Source organism: Melospiza georgiana, chromosome 3 (assembly GCF_028018845.1).
Source record: "Melospiza georgiana isolate bMelGeo1 chromosome 3, bMelGeo1.pri, whole genome shotgun sequence".
Lineage (NCBI taxonomy): Eukaryota > Metazoa > Chordata > Aves > Passeriformes > Passerellidae > Melospiza > Melospiza georgiana.
Genome location: NC_080432.1, coordinates 36,129,165 through 36,152,411, shown reverse-complemented (window position 1 = coordinate 36,152,411; position 23,247 = coordinate 36,129,165). Strand labels below are relative to the sequence as shown.

The following is a 23,247-nucleotide window of genomic DNA, read 5'->3' as shown; positions in this document are numbered from 1 at the left end:
CTCATGTTACAGTGAGCTGCAAACTGGTTTCACTTGGATCTCCTCCTCAACATTGCCAGATGTAAATATCAAAATACCAAAAGTCTGATTGCACAAGGTGTGTTAATGTCTTGGGAATAATTTTAGAGCTTTGTTTCATTGGCATTTTCTATCATGATTTTGATTTCTTGGCCATTGGCTTTGGTCCAGTTGTGTTTCAGGTAGATTTCAACAAATATCACGGCTGAATGCAAACTCTAGTTTCAGTGAAAAGCTGAGTTTTTTATGCAATTCCAGCACTTGGGGCTTTTTAAAAATCTAGCTTGCCCAAGATAGGAATTTTGCTTTCTGTAACTTCAGCTAGAAGTTGAACGTCACGACTTTCTTTTGTCTCTGTGTTTGAGCTGATTTTCAACTCAAGAAAGAAAATAGAAAGTTGAAGATTGAAAGAATCGTATCAGGAGCACTTAAATGGACTTACAGAGGCCGTGGGGGAAATGCATTCCTTTCTATGTGCCAGTGTTAAGTTCTCACTTTCCTAAGTGCTTGTTTTTTGTTTGGTTGTTTGTTTGTTTGTTTTTTAAATTCTTAGTGCTATTTTGAGAGAAGTGGGGTTTCTTTGTTTTGGATTTGGTTTTGGGCCTTTTTTTCAGGACAATTATGACCTGCAAATTTTGCTTTTCCAAAAATGGTTTGGGTTTTTTTTTTTAATTTGGTCATTTCATGATAAAATGAAATAGATAAATGAATTTATAACTCTTCCCTGACCACTGCCATAGTCACTCCACCACGGAAGGGCACTGGGCTGGTCAGGCACTACCTGCCTTTGGTAAAGCTGTGCTGGCTGTCTCAAATCACTCCCTGTCCTCCTTGTGCCTCAGCAGAGCTTCTCAGAGGATCTGTTCCAGGATCTTACCAGGCACAGACAGGTCACTAGTTCCCAGGTTCCTCTTTTCTGTCCATTTTAAATCTCTGTTTCCCTTTCTCCAGTCACCAGGGACTTCACCTGATTCCATGACTTCTCAGATACCCTGGAGAGTGTCTTGGTGACTACAGCCAGTTCCCTAGGACTCTGGGATACATCTCTTCAGGTTCCACAGAATTATGTATATTCAGGTTCTTCTAGTAAGAACAAATGCAATTTACTCTTACAGTGGGAAGGTCTTTGCTCCCCCAGTGCCCTTCCTGTGATCCCTTAACTATAGGGAACTCTATGGAAAACTGGTAGAAAATGTTCTCATACAGAACATCAGTAGAATGCCACATGCAGAATGGAAACTAACCTGTATTCATCCCTTGGCTTTGATTGCATCTAAGAAATGCCTTTAAAAGTTATGGCACAAGCCTCAATCATTGTGAAGAAAATACTCTGGAAAGTCTGTATAGAAAAAATCCCCGCGTGGATTCTCAAACATGCATAACAAAACTCATGTTCTGAACCTGTGCTTTTTGCTTTTTGTATTTTGTGATGGCTTTGCTCTTTTGTCCAAGTAGCCTGTGTACAGTGCAGCAAATGTGACCATATGTTATATTGTTGGGTTCTAAAAAGGTTCTCCTTGAGATGAAGTACTTTAAGGAGCAATAAAGAATGATGGGAAGCAAATGCACTAAATAAATAAATGAGGTTGTAACAAAATTGTCGTGCCACATCCATATGTGTGTATCTATGTGAATTCAAAGGAAAGAAATAAGTAAACATGACATGCTAACATCCAAAGCTTGTGCCAGATGTCTGTTCTTGAAGTCCTACATGAATCAAGAAAAGCTGTTGAGTTTAATTAAAAGTCGATTCTGATCTACTTAGCTTGTTCTCATGCTCAGTAGAGAGCTCATCAAGCAAAGACTACATCTGTGAAAGCAGGAAAACCTCGGTTGTGTTGTCCTTGGTGTGTGGTTCCCAGTGTTTAACTCCCACTGTACTTAATGAAGTAGAGGGAAAAAACAGACCTGATTTTAGTTTTCTTCAATTCCTGCTGGTATCCAAGGAATTCTCTGTGCTGGAGAATATAAATTCTCTAATCCCTAGAAATGAGAAGTTAGGAAGCTCTTGCTGGAACAGCAAGGGAGCTGTTGCATGCCTGATATCACACATTCAGCCTTTTTGGATAGAAAAGAAAATTTCAGGGCTGATCTACAGACTGATGTTGCGAACAGGGTAAATCAAAATGCCAATGTGCTCGAATACAAATGAGAATGACAGTGAGGTCAGCTCTTCATGGTTCACATTACCAGTGTTCATTGCCATTTTTTCCTCTTGAGAGATACTCCCAAATACCAGATTAGAGCTCTCAAAAGTGAATGGGAATCATGGTAAATTTGGAAATGTTCCAGGAAGAGCAGTTTGTATGGACCACAGCAAATATGGGATTTACTGTAGTTTGATGTTTATATCTTACATTTCATAGAATCATAGAATGGTTTGGGTTGGAAGGGACATAATGACCATCTAGTTCCAACCCTTTTGCCATGGGCAGGGACACCTTCCACTAGACCAGGTTGCTCAAAGCCCCATCAGTTCTACATCAAGGACACAAAACTTCTAGCTGGTGCAGAAATAATTGCAATATATAGTGAAATGGAAAATTCTTATCTTTAATTTCACAGAGGAGGAAACAATGAGTTATTGGTCTGAGTGTTGCAGAGCCAGAAAGAAGACATGGATTGCATGTTCTGGTTTTCCTCTTTGAAATACTCAAATTCTGCTGGGTGTGGTCTCAAATTAGCAGGTGTGGTCTGGGTCAAGGTACACGAATAGCTGTGTCTTTTGACAGGTCAGAAGGGGAGATATCTAGTTTGGAGTACTGTGCTTAAAATTACAAGGTTGGGTAATGGGAAAATGAGAGAAATTTTCATGGTTTTCAGTGATGTCACCTCAAACACCGGTCTCCAAAGTAGATAGGCAAATACTAAATTGGTTAACAGAATTGCAAGAAAAGTATTTCCACTATGAAATTCAGCAACATCCACTGGAGTCAGTTCCCATTAAAAGGCAAAATTACTTTCTTTGATACTGGGGGCTCAGCTCCCAGGGAAAGGGAATTTGGGGAAGGCTGTACCAGTGTGGGAGTGTTTCTTTCAATCACCTCAAATGACTTCCTTAGACAATCCTGCTTCCTATGATGAAAGGGCCAGAATAAATATGCCTAATTTAGATGCAGGGATGTATTTCAAACAATGCTTATTCAGAAATCCTGCCTGGTTTGTTCAATGTGCCATTTGTTACAGTAAATATGCAGGATGGCAGGAAACAGCTTGCTGTGCATTTCTTCCCTGCTTAAATGGCTTGTTGAGCTGATAATTAATAAGCAACAGGACATTAGGTTTATTGTAACTTTGCTGGATGGATGGTTAATCACTGGGGGCAGAAAGTACAGGAAATGTCTTATCTATTAAGGCTTTTCACATCTCTAGGAATGGCACCACTGAAGTTTATCGAGTAGTACAGTCCCTAAGAACTGTGGTATGCACATGAATTATTACTGTGTGAAAATCCTACCTGGGGTCCTTAAGGTATTCTCATTTTCTTCAGCTGAACACCAGGTACAATAGTTTAGAGAGTCTTAAAATTACAGAGTCTTAAAATTACAAAGTAAGAGAAATTTGGGCTAAATAGCAGTCATACGTGGCTTCTGTGGATGCATCTCCATTGACATTCACTTAAACAATGATTCAGGAGTACACAGAGATCAGAGTATTGCCTGCTAAATCCTTGAAAACCAGAAGCTTCTTAAATATCCTCCAATTTTCCTTTGCTAATTCTGCTGGAATCTGTTTCTGTTCAGACGCGGCGCTCCAGGGAGGCTGCGTCTCCTGCGCGCGTGCCGAATGCGCAGTGCAGGCAGTAGGACAAGGCGGGCTTGTGTTCACAGGACAGGAGGCTGACATGCAAGGCATATCCTGTGGGAAGGTCCTGCCACAAGCAGCTGGGTGCTGGGGAGGGCTGCTGAGCACGGTCCTGCTGTGTGTGTCCTCCAGGAAGACGATGGAGGGGGAGCAGGTGCTGCTGACTTAGAGGCTGATGAGAGTGCGGATGCTCATCATAAGCAGCTGGCTGTGAGTAACACTGCTGCACAGGAAGCTTTGCCGTGCCTCTGGCTGTCTCTCTTAGCAGTTTCTGTTCTTGTTTCCTCTTAAGGTCAGCTCTTCTGTTAAGGTGATCAAAGTGAATCTTCCAGACAGGGATGAGAGAAGCTCGGGGCGATGAGCGCATTGATCGCGCCCGCGCCTCCCGCTTGTGGATGGCAGCGCTGGGCCTGTACTTTAACAAGGGGCTGCATCAGGGACTCCCTCGTGTGCTGATGAGCCCACCTGCTCCTCAGAGCTCCCTTCAGTGTGCACACAGGTGATTGCTCATGCTGACAGTCTGTGCAGTGCACTGGGGCTGCCTCGCCTTCTGCAACTCAAGTAAAGCCGAGAGTCAGGGCATTGCCTTGTTCCTCTGTTTTTGTCACTGCACTGCAGCTTGTGGGAGCAAGTTCTAAGTGTTGTCCCCACTGAAAATACAGTCCTAGAGTCTAAAGGTGTGTAAATATAAAAGGCCTGGTAAAGCTAAAACACTCTACACCCATTTTAAAATGGGTAAAAGAACTTGAAGGATTTTCAGCCCCTTATGAGCAATATTCACTCCCGAGCTTCTGCTGGGGCATGGAGTGGCAAGGGCACAGCTGCATATTGAAGGCCTTTCTCAGTTCATGCTTACTTAATGTGAGCATCACTAAGCAGTAATGAAATTTTTGCATTTGAACTGTTAGTTCTTTGAAGAGGTGCTTTTTAGTTCATCTTTAGAAGCTTAAGGGCATTTCTTCATGGCAGTCTGCTAATTCCAGGACAGTGCTAACAGGTTGTTTTTAAGTGCTTGTCACGTTTACTTCTCTGCTGGTGCTGCAGTGTCAGAGGAGTCAGTGAGGAGCAGCAGTGAAAGAGCTCCATGATCAATCAGATAGGACAGTGGCAACACTTCACTGTCTCTGCTTTGGAGAGCACCGGCTGCTTGGCTGCTTGGAGGCACTTCAGAGCAATGGCAGATGCTTTGACCTGGATGCAAACAGCAAGGTTTGTAGCAGTTAGGAGGTAACAGCTTGGAATTCCCTTCCTCCTGAGAGGCAGCAGGCACTCTTTCACTTCAGATGGAAATTATTGGCCAGTGTCCTGTGCTGGACTTGTTCTAATCCAGAAGATTCTTTCTTGGAAACCAGAGCAGGACAGGAAGTGGTTTTCTTGTCTCAGGGAGGTATTGAAGCTCCAAAAAAATCTCTGTCATAATGTAGGTTAAAACAAGTCAAAAAGCAGTTAGTTTTCCTGACCTGTCAGATAGGGTCTAGGGAGGTGTGTTTGCCTTGGATTTAATCTTCGTTTACATTTGAAATTTTTAAATTGAAAAATAAAATCTTAGCTTGCATTTCAAAACAAACATTTGTGGGCAGGGATTACTCTTTTACTACTAATGTAGGAAATGGTAAAAGGTTTTCTTTCATTGGGATTTTTTAAAATGAGAGACCACACACAGAAAGTTTGTATGAATTTGGCTCTCCCTGTGTAAAGTTGCAGCCCCAGTGTGAGAGTATATTTTGGGTGAGGAAAGTTCTCAGCTCATTACTAGTAACTAAATACCTTGTGTATAATACCAGGACATTTCAGTGATCTCCCAGTGCAACATATTTTCACTTGTTGAGTTTGAATGTTTCATCCTGTAGGCTCAGCATCAGATTCTTTAAAGGGAGAGAAGTTAAGTCAGGATTGCAAAGATTTAGAAATCCTGGATGGAGACATAGACTGCAAAAAAGCAGCAGGTGACCTACAGTTCTCCTCCAATTGCAGTTCTTCAGCAGTCTTTGCCTTGTCAACCATTGGCAGCCAATGCAGTGCTTTCCTCCTGGTTGTATTCAGTCTGTACCAAAATGTACCAGTTGTGAGTAGCTCTTTAGAAGATGCAAGATTAGACATTGGTCCAGTTATAGGTATATAGTGTACTATAAATATATCTGTTTGTAACTGGTTTCTTACCATCTCATGCTTGGAAATTTTGTGTGTGGCTGTGAGTGTTTCCACTCTGTGCCTCCAGCTCTGACTCAAATTGCTGGATGAATTCTTACCTGCTTAAGGCATTAAACAATTATTTGAAGAGGAAGGATTTCAGCAGGGCTGAAGCTCACTTCACTCTCTCTGATTCTTACATCTTGTTATCCTCACTTTGCTAATTGTCTGGCAGACAGATGTGCTCCTCTGCTGCTGTCTGCATACAAATATTTAATTAAAAGAGGAAGTGGTAATGCTCCTCAGAGGCAGCTGCTGTCCCCATCTCCCAGTGCCGTGTCAGTTTAATTATAGCTTCAAAATGCCGAGAACCAAGGGGTGACCTGGTCAGTCTGGCATCTGGTGCCTGTGCAAGGCAGGACCAGGAGCAGTGTCTGTCCGTCAGTCTGTCCATCAGAGCGTTTGGCAGCGTGGCTGGCTGCAGGCAGCCTCAGGTGACGCAGCAGCAGCCAGAGCTGTCCTGTGGAGAGCAGGATGCTCATGGAGGAGTCAGGCTGTCAGAGAAACAAAGAACTCGGGGCTGCTGCAAAGCTGGCCAGACTTTCAAAAGCAGAGGAGCTGTGATCACTCAGTAGTGAATACAGGGGACAAAAATCAGTCTGATGGTTCTGCTAAAGCCTTCAGCTGCCCTCCAGGCCCCTTTGATGAATCATCACACTCAATAGCATCACAGTGCTAACTGGCATCAAAGTGCAGTTTTCCTTTCCCAGAAAGCAGCACAATGAAAACTGTCACTAATTTTATTTTTTTCGGTGCAGCAGAAGCACTTATGGTGTGTGAGGGCAACAGCACTATGCTGGCTGCTGCCTTTCTTGTTAGAATGTCTTGGCAAAGGTTATTGAACAGCTTCCTTGGCTTGTTCATCCCACAAGCACGCAGGCAGGATATTCAGAAGCAGGATATTTTTTAAAAAGCCCCACGTGGTATATTTTTTTAATAATGAGAACCATTTCTCTGGGTTATAATCAAAACTTGGTATGTTTATATATGAAAAAGTTTTGTATAATCATCCCAGAAAAGACTGAAAATATAAAGATGCAGAGAGGAAAAGCCATGAGGGGGAAAAATTCCTTGATTATTGTCTTCTTGCTTTGATCTTGGATTTTTTGATGTTAAGAAATGTTTCAGTTAAAAGCAGGAATTCTCTAGAAAATGTATATATGCACTGATTCATTAACTAGCCAGCAGGTGAACAAGAGCCATAGCTGGAGAATGAGTTGCCAGTTCACTGTATAACCTGTTGGTTTTACTAGAATACAGTATTCGTGACAGTGATGTAGAAGAATGATAGTGCTTTCCAGGACAATATGTTCCATGCTGCAGGTTTAATAAAAAAAAATGAAACTGAAAGGGAAAAAAAAAGTAGAGAGAGAGAAAAACCCACACTCATTGAGTACTAAGAGGCAAGTATATGGAAATCAGTTTCATAATTCCTGTTTGTCATTTTCATACAAAGTTTTGAAAGAAAAGTAATTAAAGTAATTGAAGTTATTTCTCTTGGATTGGCATCTATTAAAATCCCCTTGAATATGAAATGAACGTGATTAATATAATAAAAGATCTCTTTTATTCTGTCTCTCTCACCTTACCACTTCACCCTGCTGTGGAGTGCTTGAAAATATTTTTTTTCTTAATCTAGTAATGACTATACAAAGCATTTGTTACAGTTCTTCCTTTAAAATAGAAAGAGAGCAAGAATATTTCACTTTTCAGGTTTGCTGGGCATGTTTTAAAATCAGTACACATGGTCAAATGTTCTCACGTAGCAGAATGTGTTTAGCTGTTCAGGTTTAGAAGAAAATCTCCTCTTGCAGGTGTGTGTGTACACGTGCACACACTTGAGTGAATCTGGTATTATGACAGATTAGATGCAGCATCTGATTTGGAGTCCACTGATGAGAAAGCAGCTCTGCCTTATTCTTTCCACTCCTGTTTGTGATGAGATCTCATTCCAGTAATACTGATTAGTATCAGGTAGAGTTTTCCTTTAAGAACTGGAGAACATCCCTGGCTTATTCCCTACAAAAATAGCTGGTAGTGTGTAATGAGCTTTTGCACAAGCTCATGAGAAAAAAAAAGAAAGAAAAATTCTTGATCCAGCTGCTTCTTTTTCTTTCTGCTCCTTTATCTGATTGAAATTCACAATACAGTTTTGCCCAGAGAATGCACCTCTCTCACTTTTGCTCCCACTGGTTTTTTGGTAGTTCATTTTTAATGGTGTTAATGAAACTCACAGTTTAAATAGATGAATTAAATTAATAAAAACCTTAACATTGCAAGTGCATAATAACTATTGATCAGTACAGTACCTTGGTCCTCAAACAAGATAAAAATCTATTATTCTGTTTACACAACAGATTTTTAAGGGATCAGCCTCAAGACAAGTAACCCTTTGATTTGATGCCTGAAAAAGAAAAAAAAAATCTGATACTGACTTTCTGTATTTGCTGCCATACTTCAAAATTTTCATTCTATCAAAGCTTTACTCTTGTACATGGCTCTAAAGTGTCTGTGAAATTAAGCATCAGGACAACCCTGCCTCCAGCAAATACTTTAATGAAAGTGCCTTAAGAGAACGAGGACAGCTGGGATATTTCATCCTTTTATAATCCCTTCAAATCCATGTAATTTCTCCTCAGTGAGGCAATTTAACTACCAGTGTTCTACAAAGTTTGGCATTCCAGTCACAGAATTGGCTGGTTGCAGTAATGCTTATTGGTTGGTTCCATTTATTATAAACAGAATTCTCCAGATTTGCTTCAGACTTTCTGTCTGACATGGTAAATCACAATTTTGGAAATTAAATGCTAAGATTCAGATTTTTAGCTGAACTTTCAGAGACTGCGTTAAATTGTATGAGTTTGGTCAAAGAAACATATGCAGTAAGCATTGATTGCAGAGCTCTACTCATTCTTGAAGCAAATAGTCTTAACTAGGTTTGATTAAAAATATCTTGAAGCTGTGTTCTTGGAAGTTATGGATGTCTGAGCACTATCTTTCAATTCTTGGACTGTTTAATCAAAATATAATCATGGGGTTTAAACAAGCTGAACAGGAAGTTTCTCTTCATAAGTGAATATCATGTATCACCTCCTAGAAGATGGATAGGATAATCAGGTTCTGTTTTATCATATTTACACATCATCACTGAAAAAGAACTTCTCTGAAATGATTTTGTGAAAAAGCTTCAGCTGTTTTTGTAAAAGAAATTGAGCAATTACAAAAAAAAAGCAGAAGATGATGATGATTATTGTTGTTGTTGTAAAGTGTGACGGTAGGCCACTTAAGGCAATTTCCCAGAAGAGTTGACATTACCTTTGGATATTTAAGACCTTCAGAAAGTCTGGCCCATACTGAGTCCTTTAGTGTTGAGAGCTTTACATCTCTGCCAGTTTTCCTTTCAAAGAATCATTGAATAGTTTGGGTTGGAAGAGACCTAAAAAGCCATGTAACTTCAACCCCTGTGCCTTGGGCATGGGCTCCTCCCACTAGGCCAGGCTGCTCAGAGCTCCATCCAGCCTGGCCTTGAGCAGCTCCAGGGATCCATCCCCAGCTTCTCTGGGCAGCCTGTGCCAGTGCCTCACCACCCTGAGAGGGAAGAATTTCTGTCTGCTGTCTAACCTGCGCTGCCCTCCCTCTGTTTGAACCATCCCCCCTTTATCCTGTCACTCTCCATCTGCCTCTAACAGTCTCCTTTCCTGCAGGCTCCCTTCAGGTGCTGGAAGGCCACAGTTAGGTCACCCCAAAGCCTTCTCTGCTCCAGGCTGAACAATCCCAGTTCTCCCAGCCTTTCCTTGCATGAAACGTGGCCTACTACATTGTAGTGCCTCCATTGTAGGTACTTTGTAAGTAAGAGGAAGATGGACACCAATTTTAGATTCACATTGTGTTTCTAACTTTTGGCTACTTTTAAAAAATGTCTTCCTGCATATTTTCTGAGAAAATAGACTCTGAAAATTAGTTAGGACAAAACTTCTTAGTTTTCATTATGATTATCAAAATTAAAAAAATTGCATTTCTAGGTAGAAAAACACTTTGCACAGGGCATGAATTCACTTAGATACTTCTATCACATTATTTACTGCATTATTCTAGAACTTTAATTGACATCCACAGCTACATCTCTTGCTTATTCCATTCCTACCTTTGTATAAAATCATCACCTTTTAACTTAATAAACTTTACAGCATGGTTCACTAATGCAGTATTTCTTATATAAATTACTTCAACAAAATACCAAAAATATCAGGTATTCAATAAATTAACCAGTGGTTCTTATTAAATTTTAAAGGAATTTGTTTAAAAGGCAAAATGCCTTAAAACATCATTTACATGGTAAAAAGTAATTCAAATTTAATTCGTTCATCTCCATGCAATTGTGGATGCAACTGTTAAAAGGAATGATTCTTGAGTGTTGGACTGTATCTTTCATGAGCAAGTGCTGGTGTCCACTGGTTTTGCTCCATTGGCATCTCCGGTCTGAAGTCTGAACTCTTCCTCATCTGAATCTCCTTCCACTGCTCTGTGTAAGTTCTCCTCTCTGTTACACCTTGTGCCTGCACCTCCTCTTTCTGCTTTCTAAGATCCTTCATGGAAGCAAATCCCAGTAAGATTCTCTGGCTGCTTTCTGCCAATGGATGTCCATGTCATACATGTTCATTGTCCATCTGGATGCTCCTTCCACATCCACATGATGCTTCTGCACACAAAAATTGCTCAATTAGGTACAGTCTGAAAGATTTTTACAGGGACATTGGTGAGATAAGGGGCAGGGAAGCTGCTGCAAGTCTCTTGACAGGGAGTACTTACTCCAGAATTACTGACAGGTCATCCTGACAGAGGAGCATTTTATATTCCCCACGTCTTTTATTGCAGCATATGTGGGGTCTGTAAAGTGCTTTGATGTTGGAGCTGTACTTAAGTGCTGGGCATTTATTGTCTTGAATCTTTTGGGTTAAGAGTTGTGGACATGGGAGGCTGGTTTTTGTTAAGCTTTCTGTTTTATCTTCTTCACACATGGTCTCCTGCTGCATGGACTTGGCTTAAAATTATAAAATGTCGAATTAAGTATTAAAGAGGATTTTGGAAAGGTCACTGGGTGACTGATGAACAATCTGGACTTACCATGTAAAATCACATGGAGGAAAAAATCCTCCTAATGTGAAACTGGAAGGACTCCTCTTCCTTGCTCAGCTCTGGCATGCCATGTGCCAGCCTGAGGACTCTGCCTCCAAGGTGGGGGCTGAACTAATGCCTACCTGAATTCACAAAACTAAGAGAGCACCTCTTTTTCTCTGAAACAGAAAATACAGTTTCCATTTTGACTGTTACAGTATTACTGTCATGTTAATTAGTGGGAAACAATCCTGGGTAGAAGTTGCTTTGTATACAATTTCCTGATAATTCCTGAAAAGACCCTTTTCCTTTACTGTGAGCCATCTTTTAGTTCTGTGTTTCCAGGGCTGTTTGTGTCCATGTCTTTCTGTGTTCAGCAAAACCTCAAAAGCCTGGAGCTGCTCATTTAAGAGAGTCTGATGGTGATTGCTCCTGCCACCTCCAGAGATCTTCTAAAGTGGAAGGAAGATTGGAAAGATCAGAGGGTAAAAATTAGGTTTTAATGGCAGTTCCAAGAGCATGTAGGAGAAGTAGATGTGAGGCTCTCTGTTGTTTTTAGCTGGATTGTGTGCTTTGCATGCAGAATGAGGGGAAAGCTGGGTTCACAGTACTGTGTGTGTGCTTGGTTTTCCAGGGCTATCCAATCTTCTCCACTGCTGTTTCCTAATCAGTGACTGATTCATGCGATAAAAAAATTTCCAAAGAGGCTGCAGATTTTGGTTATTGGAGAATTGCTTTTGGTACTTCTTTTCCAAATCAGAAGTACCTCAAGCACCTGAAACATACTGAGGCAAAACCCTGAGTGCAGGTGATGCCTAAATAGCCAGGAAAGTCAAGGAGTGGGGACTTTGAACACATCTCACTGGCTGAGTGAGTCCTGCTTAGGCATTCTGGGACAGACTTCCCTTTTGCCATATGAAGAAAAGTTCCCAGACCTTTTAGAAATCTGGTGTCTTTCAAATCTACTCCAGTGCGATGAGCTCCAGTGAGCAGTTTTCCCACCTATTAATAAAAAACAGTGAATAAGAACTGATAGGCAGAATAGCTTTGAAAGAATATGTTTAACCTAAATATTTCTATACATTTCAACCCTAAGCACTTACTCATGCTGAATTAAGACTGCATACTCTTATTTTTTTTCCAACAGTGATATTAGAAAACTGAAGAATAAGATTAACATTTCAGTATTATAATAAACCTTTAAAAAATTGAATTGATGTATTAGTATGGTTAGGACCACCTCACATTTCTTGCTACAAGACCATTAATTATTTGCTTTTTGGGGATTTTTAAAGTCCTTTCCCTCAGGCCAATTCCTAGAGAAACCACTCAGACAAAACCCTGCAAGTGTGGGGTTGGAGTATATACTGCCAGGTTGGCTGGCTTCTTTCAAAGGCCAGAAGCAAGGCTTGACATTGAGTTGGAGATGAGGAAAAGGAGAAGGGAAGTATGGGAAGCACTTCAGATTTGTGCCTCAGAGGTGAAGAAAGATTGCCTCTGTCAGCATTTGGCTTTTTGTCATGTGGGAATTGACCACTCTTTTCTTACTCAGAAATTCTTGCTGAAGTTAGCAAGGACTGCCCTGTTCTTTTGATATGTAAATGTTATTTAAGTTATTTACAGAGTCTGATCTGAAACTGTGTCAGGATGCAGGACAAAGCCTTAATGCTGGTGAATGTTGTGACTTCTTTGCATCCTTCTGTCTTGCTTGTCAGTGCTTGCCGGTGATGCACTGTGGTCTAGGCAGAGATGCAGCCTGGAGCAGACACCACTGCACTGTAAAGGTGACTCTGACTTTGTCCTGCTCTCTCTCTGGTTTTGGGAAAGAAGAAATCTTTGCCTGGGAGGCACATGCTGCTGCTCTGCTCACATCCTGTGCTTGGTGGTGCACTTTGCTCATGAGAGTAAGAGTTAATGGTAAAAGAGCATGCAGCAGAGCTTGGCAGGTTCTGGAGAAGAGCAGGAGGGTGATGAAACGATGACATGATTTCCATTCACAGAATGATTCTGAAGATAGGTAAATTTGTAGCTGAAAGGTAACCAAATGCTGCAGTGAGAAAGTCAAGTAGATGGACAAATTACAGCAAAATTGGTTCAAGTGAAATTTGCAGATTCAGAGCAGACACAGATGTCACCTTTTATTTTCTAAATGCTTTTCATGGAAGTTAGGAGATCTAACACTTTCCAGAAGTCTGATAGTTATTTGTTAAACAAATTAATTTGAAAGAGGTATTTTGATCTATGCAAAATCGTGTCCTTTTTTCACTGAAGTAGACAAAAAGTTGTTTATTTTCCTGTACTCTACTCCAGCTGTTTTACTAGAGAGACACATAATTTTAGAACTCAGTTGTTGCTATTTACTACAATATTGAATGAACTCCTTTTCTCAGATGGAATGGTGTGGGGGATAGTTTGCAGGGTGGGGCAGGAGAGGATTGTGAGAGAAGGTCCTGTCATATACTCAAAAGTGGGAAGTCCTGAAATGACTCTTGCAAGCAAGTAGTGTATTTTCAAGATGAGGTAGGCATCAGTATTTCCCTTACTTTCATGCCAAGTCCCTCCAATTACTGAGTGCTCAGCTTGCTGGGAGTGGTTGTCACTGTACAACAAAGAGCATCACACCCTGGCAACCCAGTCATATTTCCTTTAAAATTGGTAGCAAATCCCCACTATTTTGTCAGTACCAGATTTAAATGTCTGAGTCTTATTTTGTCAGGTAAGCTCATTTTCTACAAAGACCAAAGGATTTAAATCTGAGCCTTATTATGTCATATGAAAATTTTAGTAGGAGCCTATCCTAGATATGTTAAACCTTCTATTTACTGCAGTCAGCCTTGTTTCTTTTACAGACACTTTCATAGCCTTGAAAAGCACCATCAAGGTGTTGTTTTTAAGAAACCTTCTCCAAGCTGTGAGGCTGTCTCACTAAAAGCTAATTTGGGTGAGCTGCATGCTGAATTTCACACAGCCTGCTTTCAATACACTTGCTGCTCTGTGCTGGCCTGAAGATCTGTTGCTTGACTCCAGAAATGAGTCCAAGTTCTGTCACATCAGCTCTCTGCAGGAAGTTGCTGTTTTCAGCTATTGAGCTGCTTCAGCTTGTGTGGTGGCAGTTGTGTCTTTTACCCATAAACAGTTCAATGCCTTCCTTCTATTCTGGGTCATGCTGCAAAACAAAGCAAACAAAGAAAAAAATCTAAAGGAGCCCAAAGTTAATTTTTACTTGATAATAGCATGACAGTGCTTCCTGGGGGACATTACTAATGGCTGCCCTTGGTGTAAGGGGCAGAAGCCCTGGTTAGAGGGAGAGCTGTTGTATTTAATTATGTAAGTAATTAAGCTCTGGTCTATGCACTTAGGAGGGGTAATCCCTGAGTGATGCAAAGTAACCTGAAGATGCCAAATTTCTCAAGGACTAATGGCTTCCTGAAGAATGTCTGGAGTGGTCTGGGATTCCTTTGGAGGACCACTTTTCAAAGAGGGTAAAACCATGAAGGGATTTCTGCCAGAACCCAGCTGAGGCTTGGTTCTGTGCCCTCACTTGGTGTGTTTGGGGCCATACCTATGAAAGGGCACCTTTGCAAGTGCAGGAATGCCCACAGACTGTACCACCAGGACACCTCACATAAATCCATGCCTTGTACCATTTCAGTAAAACTCTTCCTTGGGCTGAAACACCATATAATGTCATGTATACACTTGTAGCTTTTACCAGCACAACTATGTAAAACAGGGATTGGACCATTTTATACTGGTGTGCAGCTTAGTCATAAGGGACACAGAGCTTTGCTAGGGCATTTGATGCCATCTTTCTGCTTTATGCTGAACATAAATGCTGTCCCAATCACAGCAACCACAGTTAAAACCATTTTCTAGTGGCAGCAAGATGGTTCTGTTGTTTCTCAGGCATCCTTTCCAATGAGCCTGATGGTGACACTATCCTGAAGCTCCGTGCACATCACTGTGTGAGCTAACCTGTTTAATGATGCATTAAACATTAAATTTGCATTAACCTGATAATGCAAATTTTACATCATGATGCTGTTTTTGAAAAAAAAAAAAAATAGCACCTGTCTTTATTTCAGTAAAACATCTCTTGCACTTAGCAACGTTAGACAAAATTGCTGAAAAGTGTGCCAAAAGTGTCACACACAAAAGTGTGCCAGGTTTATAAGCTGTCCTTATAAATCTGGTTTGTCAAAAATTGTTACTCCTGAAGAGAGAGCAAGTGAGCATGGTTTCTTCTCCTATCTTCATTTGAATCTGCTTTGGTCACTTTAAGGTTACAGTAGATTGCCAGGTTTCTTAGCAGCAAAATGTGGTAACAGATGGGTGTATCCTCTTGTTGTCCACTGTTGTACTTTTGACCTAAACATTTGAAGAATTTTGTGATTCCGGTTGCTTTACAAATAGCAAAGGGATGGGGAGAAGTAGTAAGTCAGTAGTGGAACTGGGAGTAGATTTTGGCTCCTGTGCCTGATGTCAGTCAGTAGCAACTCACATTTATTCCTCCCTGTGATGTGCTTTTCCACAGCCCTGCTGGGACACCACATTCTTTGGGGTTTGTGAGTGGAGCTCAGTAAGCACAGAGCAATGAGCAAGAAGTGGTCACAAAGCAGAAACTTCTGACACTAAAGTAGTGTTAGAAAATCCTTTCAGTGCTTTGGGTTTTGTGCTTCTTGAGCTGCCAGTAGTCTTCTGTGGCAACAGTACATGAAAAATCCACTGTATTGTCTATAAAAGGGATTGCCATGAACTAGTCATTTCTCCATTTGTTTGACTTATGCCAGATTTAGAAAGGTCAAGTCCTTGTTAAAAATGTCACTAATGCAAAGGTGTCTTCTTTTTCACTGGGATAAGCATTGCTGCTCTGTCTCTCACTGAAGCTGGCTCCTGCAGTGCAGTCCAATACACAAGATCTGTCTCATACTTCTTTTTTAAGTAACAATATTGCTGATGAAAGGTTGTGAGATGAGGACAGGCGAAGCTAGGAGATAGAGTCAGCACTTACTTGCTTTGACAGTCTAGAAGAATTGTCAAGATATATCTTGTGAGATGAAGTAGCTCTTTTGGTTGCATCCCTCTTTTTTCCCTCCAGGATTGTCTGTCTTAGTGTGTTTGTCGTGCATAGGTTAGGGGTCCTTTGTGATGCTCTTGGTTTTATTTGTGTGGTTTTTCTCTTCCTCTGAAAATCTGCCCTCACCTTTCCTGCCCACAGCTCAGGTAATGTGGAATAGTGAGATGTTTTCCCCATGGTCTGGGCTCTTGATGCCTCCTGGGGAATGCCAAAGACTATCTGGAAGCATCTGTAGGGATGTAGTTTCTGCCAGTTGTGGGCCAGACTGGAAAATCTGATTTACTTCAAGCATTTATTGGGTGGAAACCAAATGTAGTCTGGGGAGCAGGGAGAGGACCTCGCTCTTCCATTTTGCTACAGTAGAGTGTGCAAGCTGTGAGGTTACAGAAAATGCTGGGGTGTCTATGCAGTGAGTCTAAATTCCTTCCAAGGGAGGCAAAGAGCTGAGCCCAGCACTGGGGGCAGCTCCAGAGGGAGCCTCCAACTGAAGCTTCCTGGGGAGAAGCATCTTTTCCTTTGGGAATCTAATCCAATATCACTACTACCCCATCAAAAGCAATGTGCATTGTTGCTACAACATGGTGTGCAGGTGCTACAATGAGCATGGCTACTGACAAAGTTAAAAAAGAGGGAAGACCTGCCACAGCCCCAGATGTCACATCTTGGAATGCTAAGTCTCCAGCATGATTTTGAAAAAATAAGGAGTGTTTTGGAATTTTTTGTCTTGCTTGCACTTTGCACTTTCTGTACCTTCCCACTATCTGTGGTGCTACATAATGTGTGATTTTATCTCACTGTGGTGGATCCAACTGCAGGGCTCTGCCTGCAGTCACCTTCCTGCACTTGTGTTACAAGAGTAAGTGCTGACCCATCAGCTCTCCTGAAACTGAGACCATGGCAGGGCTGTGCTTGGCCAAGGACACGCAGTTTATGAGTTTTAATCACTGAAGTTAATTACATCAAGACCTTGTATTACATGTAGTACTTTGACAAATTTGTACTGGGTTTGAGATGACACAAATTACTTCCATGACAGTTCATAGATTATTCCAAATTAATGTATAGTCTGATTAGATCTCCATTAGTCAAAGGCAGTGGTTATTTTGTTGAAAATGTTAACATTTACTTAAGACTTTTTACAGAATTTTTCTACCATCGTGTGAGTTCTGCAGGAGTAATTTAATTATTAATTCAATTCAGCTTTATGTACTGCTGCCTTCATCAAAGAAGTTGGCTACTGGCAGCACTTGTATTTAATGTTCTGGTAAGCCTGATTGAGATACAAGATTGAGCCCACTTATATCTCCAAGAGGAAGGCAATAAAATTTTTCTGCCTTAATGAGATGACAGCTATAATTAAGCTGCTGGTCACCCTGTGCCAAGCCTACAGCTCCTCACTGTCTCAAGTCTTCAGACTGAAACAAAACTGGCATCATTAGCTCTGAAAGAAAGCTCAAAGGACTGGACCTGGTTTTTTATCTGGTAAAGGCCACCCTAGTTAGTCCTAACTTGGTATTACACATTGATCCTTTTTGAGGGTCTCTTTTGCCACCTTTTGATACCTTTGGTATCCATTCTGCACGTATGGGATGCAGGCAGGCACCAAAGGCACGAGGCAAGCTGAGCTCGCTGCTGTCCCTGCTGAAGGCACTCTCAAGTGCTTGTGTTGACATACAAGCTTTCTTTACTTTTATGACTAAAAAGAACCAATTCAGATTTGAAAAAATACATTTTTATTGAATCTTTCTTACAGTCTACTTTTCCAAAAAAAGTATTTTTTGAACAAGAGTACTTGAATGTTTTAGTCTCTCATAAAATACTTGATTAAGATAATTTGTCATCTGAGGTGACATGTAGTGCCCATTCTTTGCCCATATTCTAAGTGGACTGTTAGATCAGTATTGATGAGCTGAGGAAGCCTCTTATGTCTTCTTTTTTAGTGCAGAGATAATTTTTTTTCAAATCTGTGAGTTTGATTCTTGCTTCCCATCTTTTCTGTTGCTGTTTCCCTAGTTTTGTTCTCAGTCCACCTGAGACATGTCTTCCTTTTTACTGAAGATTTACTTGATCACTTAAACACTTTAGTGTTTCATATTTTGTGTCTAGAGTGATGCCAATGCATTTGAGTCACCCTTCTGCTCTTGTCCTTCCATTTATTGTGTTTTAAGATCTCCAGTAGCAGATCAAAATGGAGACACAAATAATGCCACAGCTTGTCAAGTATTCTACCCAACAATTACAATATCTGTTGTAGTTCAGGTTAAAATTTAAAACAAATTAAGCTACAACACTCTCTGTAGAATAAAAGAATAGTTTATTATTATATTTATTATATAAGCCATAGAAGCTACAGGGACTTGAGCAAAAGGGAAGGTAGTAAGTTGGTAATGACCTTGCTACATCTGCCAGGGTAATTTTTATCCCTTGGTAATTGAAATGTATTCAAATGTGATTGAAAGGTCATCAAGGATGCAAGTCAAAGACCTAAGCACAGTTTCTGATCAAAACATTTAGTATTGTCGTCGACTTTTATGACGGGCTGAAGGACTCTGCCAAATGGTAAATTTCACTTATTTAATCAGGCTTCTTTGTTACAACAAACTTTGACTGCAGCTGAGCTCTTCACTTGAGGCCAGTACTCACTGAAGGACAGACCAAGGTCTTTCATCCATGGTTATCTTGCTGTTCTGCAGAAAAGTGAACACTGAGGCAAATCCCAATGCAAAGTAATTCTTCAGAGGGGAAAAAGGACTTCTTATCTAGAGCAGTTTTGACCCATATGAATGATGAATACAGTGTGAGCAGATGTGAAGAGTGCTAAAACTTGTGTTGCAAAATTTGATCCAAACAAAACTTTCAAAATCTATCCTGGATGTCCCAGTATCTGTTCAAAACATTTTTTTGAAAGGAATTAGTAAGGTGATATATGATGGCTGTGCAAGCAGATTGTGCTTATTGTGCTTTTGAGATTTTTAAATAGGGAAAAGAACTAGTAAAGCAAACTAATACTTTTCTTTGCAAATGTCCATTTCCTGTGCAAAAATCAGCTGCATTCAGTGACCATGCATAAAATTTGTGAAGCTCTTCCATTTCATCCAGAATATGTACTTCAGCATGAGGCATTGATTTTTAGTAATAATTCATGTCAAATCAGAAGAAGAGCCAACTGAAAATAAAGGAGAAGGGAAGAAAATGAACCCTCTGTCCTCTCTGTTATGTATGCTAATTATTGCCAAAGAAATTGGCATTACTCTCCTTGTCAAGATGAGGAGTGATACTGCCTTCAGAAGAAAAACAGCCTGTTTTGGCAGGGTGAGTCATATACCCTGTCCCCCTGCCCCCAACCTGCCAAAAAAAGGCAATTTTTTGGTTCTCCAGCTAGTCAGGGTAAATTATGGACACTGTGCACTCTATCCTTCTTCAACACTGGCTTTGCCCATGCCCAGCTAAGCTCTGTAGCCACCCTGCTCTCTTGATTGGGCATCTTGGTGTTTCAGTTTCAAAATGAGGATGTGGGGAAGTGTTGTTCTGACATGTAGTGATTGTAGCAAAGGTATTTGATCACGGTCTGGGCCTGCTTGAGATGCAGCCTTCTTTAATTAGCCCAAATTTATCTGTAAAATGACTAATCCATGTAGCCACACCATTGCACATGAGCTGTGATCTGAGATCAGATCCAGTTCTGTTCTCTTGGATCCTGAGCTGATGTGATGATTAATCAATTATTCTGGTTGTGTGGCTGGTCCCATAAAGGCAGCGAGCGCCACACACGCTGGGGAGGGATTTGCAGAGATGATTGTTTAGCAGAGACTGTACATATGGAAATTTGTTCTCATTTCTTCCTTTGTGCTTGCCCATTCACAAATGGAAATGACTGCTTCGTAGCCAGTTCTCATTATATTTCTCTCCCAGGAGATGTGAAATTAGCTCTAGGAGAAATCCCACAGTGGTTGGGAGTGAAGCCCAGTCCCTGCCATGGAGGTTGTCCGCCAGGATGGGGGAGCAGGGAGTCAGTGAGGCTGGCAGGATCCTGCCCTCTCCAAAATGTCTCAGGCAGTGACAGAAGAAGAGGAAACTAGTTAAAGAATACAGAGTTCATGTGTACAAATGGATCCCTCCAGACAGATGTGGGTATATGCTGGTTTTGAAAGGAATTAGTAAGATTAGTAAGATGGTTTTGAGCAAGATGTGTATTTTGGTGTTATTAACAGTCATGTTAAAGATTTGCAGCACTGCTTGTGTTACACTGAATAGCAGAGCCCAGGTGGGACAGAGGGTGTAGCAGCCATGCATCAGATCATATTCCTTGCTAGTTTTAGTGGGCTAAAGAAGCACGTGGAAAGATGATATCTCATTGCCCTAAACTGCACTTTGTTAAATAAGGCAATTTAAACATAGGCAAAAACTTTCTGGCAAGGCATAGTAATTCTAGAACTTTGTTGCAGTTTTGTGAAATTGAAAGGTTGTGAGATTTTTTTTCCTTCTACAAAAGGGAATATGCTGGTAAAGATATAACAATTTGAAAAGATGGGGTTCTGTGAGATCTTTTTGTAGTTGCAGACTTGTTTCTGTATATGGTTTGCTACGCTGGTGCAGCCATCTGACCTGAAAGGAACATTTTGAATGATCCCCTTCAGCAGCTGCTCAGGAAGCTTGCTTAAAACAGGGGAGCAAGGAGAACAGCTAGGCTGTTACAAGATTTAAATCTTTCCATTCCCATTCTCTACATTCCCCTAAGCCAGGTACAAGGCAAAGAATGGCTGCATCTCTCAGCATCAGCTTGGGTTGGCAGAATGGTTTTGGTCTCCATGACCATGCTGGTTGGTAACTCTTTCAGATTTGTGCTGATCAGGCTTCCTCCCCTTGGGTGGCTGCTTGCTGGCCAGAGATCACATCCCAGAAGAGCAGAGCAGGGCTTACTTAGCAAATGAGGTCCCTGTCCTTGGAAGTGCTGGCAGATTCTGCACATTGATACAGCTGCCTGGGTGTTTCTAATCTGTGTTTTCTGACACGAGTGATGAATGGTTTAGCAGCTTTTGATTCTGCGTACACAGCTCACCAGGGAGGCCTGTGTTTTCAGATACTCCCTGGGCTCTGTTGCCCAGCTCACACAGAAAGCAGAGAATAGGGTATTCCCTCCCCAAACTTAGTAGCTGTATCCAGAATGTGTTTTCTGAGAGTATACAAGCAAGTTGTCGAATTTTGTCCTTGAATTCAATTAAATATTGACATAAGTCAAGGAATTTTAAATTAGTTTTTTCCTTTGCTTCAAGTGGTCTTGGTGATGGACTAACACAGATTTGTTTTCCCCCCAGAATTAAAATGAATTTACTCTCCTCCACAAGCTGTTTATAATTTAACTATTTTACTGATAATTCTTCTATTTAGTTGCTATGATTCTGTGGGCTGCAGCAGGGTCAGGTCAGGGTGCAGATTAGTGAAACAATTGTTGTATCAAAAAGTGGTCAACTGAGGCAATCCTGTCTGGGCCTTTTGCTCTAGGTGACTTGAGTGCAACAATTCCATCTCATGGGATATGCCACCAGTGGGATGGAAATTGTTTGTTGTCAAGGTTTTCTGCTGGCTCATGGCCACCTTCAGGCACCACTATCTCTCTGCCTCCCTAAATCTGCATCAGCCCTCTTCTTTGCCCTTTGGTGACACTGTGAAAATGAGACAAAAGCAGAAGGGGAGTAACTTCATCCAGCCTGGGAGCAGCAGTTCAAAATGCCTCAGTCCTGCATCGATTGCCACGGCTCAGTAAATGACTGCAGGATTGCCTGGTTACCTTATCTGTGCACTTCCATCCCTCAAGATATTTGTATTTCTGTTAAGTGAGAACTCAGCTCAATGACCTCACTTGTAGTGTTAGCTTTACACTGATAGAGCAATTATCAAATGCAGTGTTCATGTAAATTAACACTGTGCTCTCAGCCCTTCTCTTACTGCACTCTAGTAGTTAATATAATTTTTATCCATGGAGCATTTCAGCTACAAGAGCTCTGTGATAAGGAGCTACAGTTTGTTTGTTGCTAGTGTAGCTGGTTGTAAATACTTGTGAAATTTGTCACACTGTCTGCTTTTTCCTAATTCTTAATGCTGTGAAGACACAAGACAGCACCATGGAAGAGCTGCAATGGTCTTGGAATATGAGTGGTTTTGAAGATGACTAGGAAAAATGGCAGATTAAAAAATGGGTTGCAGGTAGGAAGGGGATTGTGAATAATTAATCTTTAAATCATTCTTCATATTTAAAAATTAATTATTTTATGGGCATTTAAGCATTTTATATTCATGACCCTTTGAGGGTACCTTAGCCAGAAATCATGTTGAGGAAATAAGTTATAGTGCTTCTCCTTTTTAGCCAAATGTTTGCTTGCTGGTGATGGATGGCATGTGTCCGAATCCCTGGTTTAAATCTTCTTTTGTGAGTATAGAGCCTTGATTTCTCAAGAGCTCCCCAGCACTAAAAGGCAGGAGAAGGAGCTTCATTGTATGTGAAAGGCCTGACACACAAACCTAAATCCAAGAACCCCAGTTAGACTGGTCCAGAAATCTTCCTGAAATTTGAAGCTCTAGTAGAGGGGAAATTAATTCACCTTTCTGCTCTGCATGTGTTTCTATCTATAACATGGGCATCTCTGCTCAGTGAGAGGCAGATGCTCACCTCAGGATCCTGCCAGGCAACAACAGTGTGCCCAGCTCTGCCTTTGGGGTGCTCATGTTCTCCTGGGGAGTTAACTCTTCATTCTCCTGTTTCATCCTAAAGCTGTAACAAAAGGGGGCTCCCTGCTCTGGTGTTTCCATTGGTGTATTTAACACTCAGCAGATAATTACAACTGAAAAATGCCCTAAAATCGTTGCAATTCTCATCTTTATGTACTTGTTCACACCATATTTAAGGAAGTTCTGTTGGGAATACCTGAGTAGACCTTTAATGATAAACATAGTGCTGTCCTAAGCCAGATGTATGACTGTAAAATGTTTTCTTTGCAGAGCACTTCATAGAGGTAGCTCTTTTGCGTTCCTTTGGGGTGAAGATG

At 41.0% G+C, this 23,247-nt stretch overlaps 1 protein-coding gene across 2 annotated transcripts in view; it reads left to right on the top strand.

Annotated features, from left to right (window-relative positions):
- HHAT (hedgehog acyltransferase) overlaps positions 1-23,247 on the top strand; it is a 146,949-nt gene that overhangs the window by 114,542 nt on the left and 9,160 nt on the right. Inside the window, exon 12 of one of the 2 annotated variants that reach the window (XM_058020338.1) lies at positions 970-1,670. The exons of the other annotated variant lie outside the window; for it this stretch is intronic. Within the exon in view, the coding sequence (XP_057876321.1) occupies positions 970-989 (20 nt within the window). The 3' untranslated portion in view covers positions 990-1,670. Of the gene's footprint in view, positions 1-969; positions 1,671-23,247 lie in introns of those variants that run through there. 2 annotated transcript variants of the gene reach the window in all.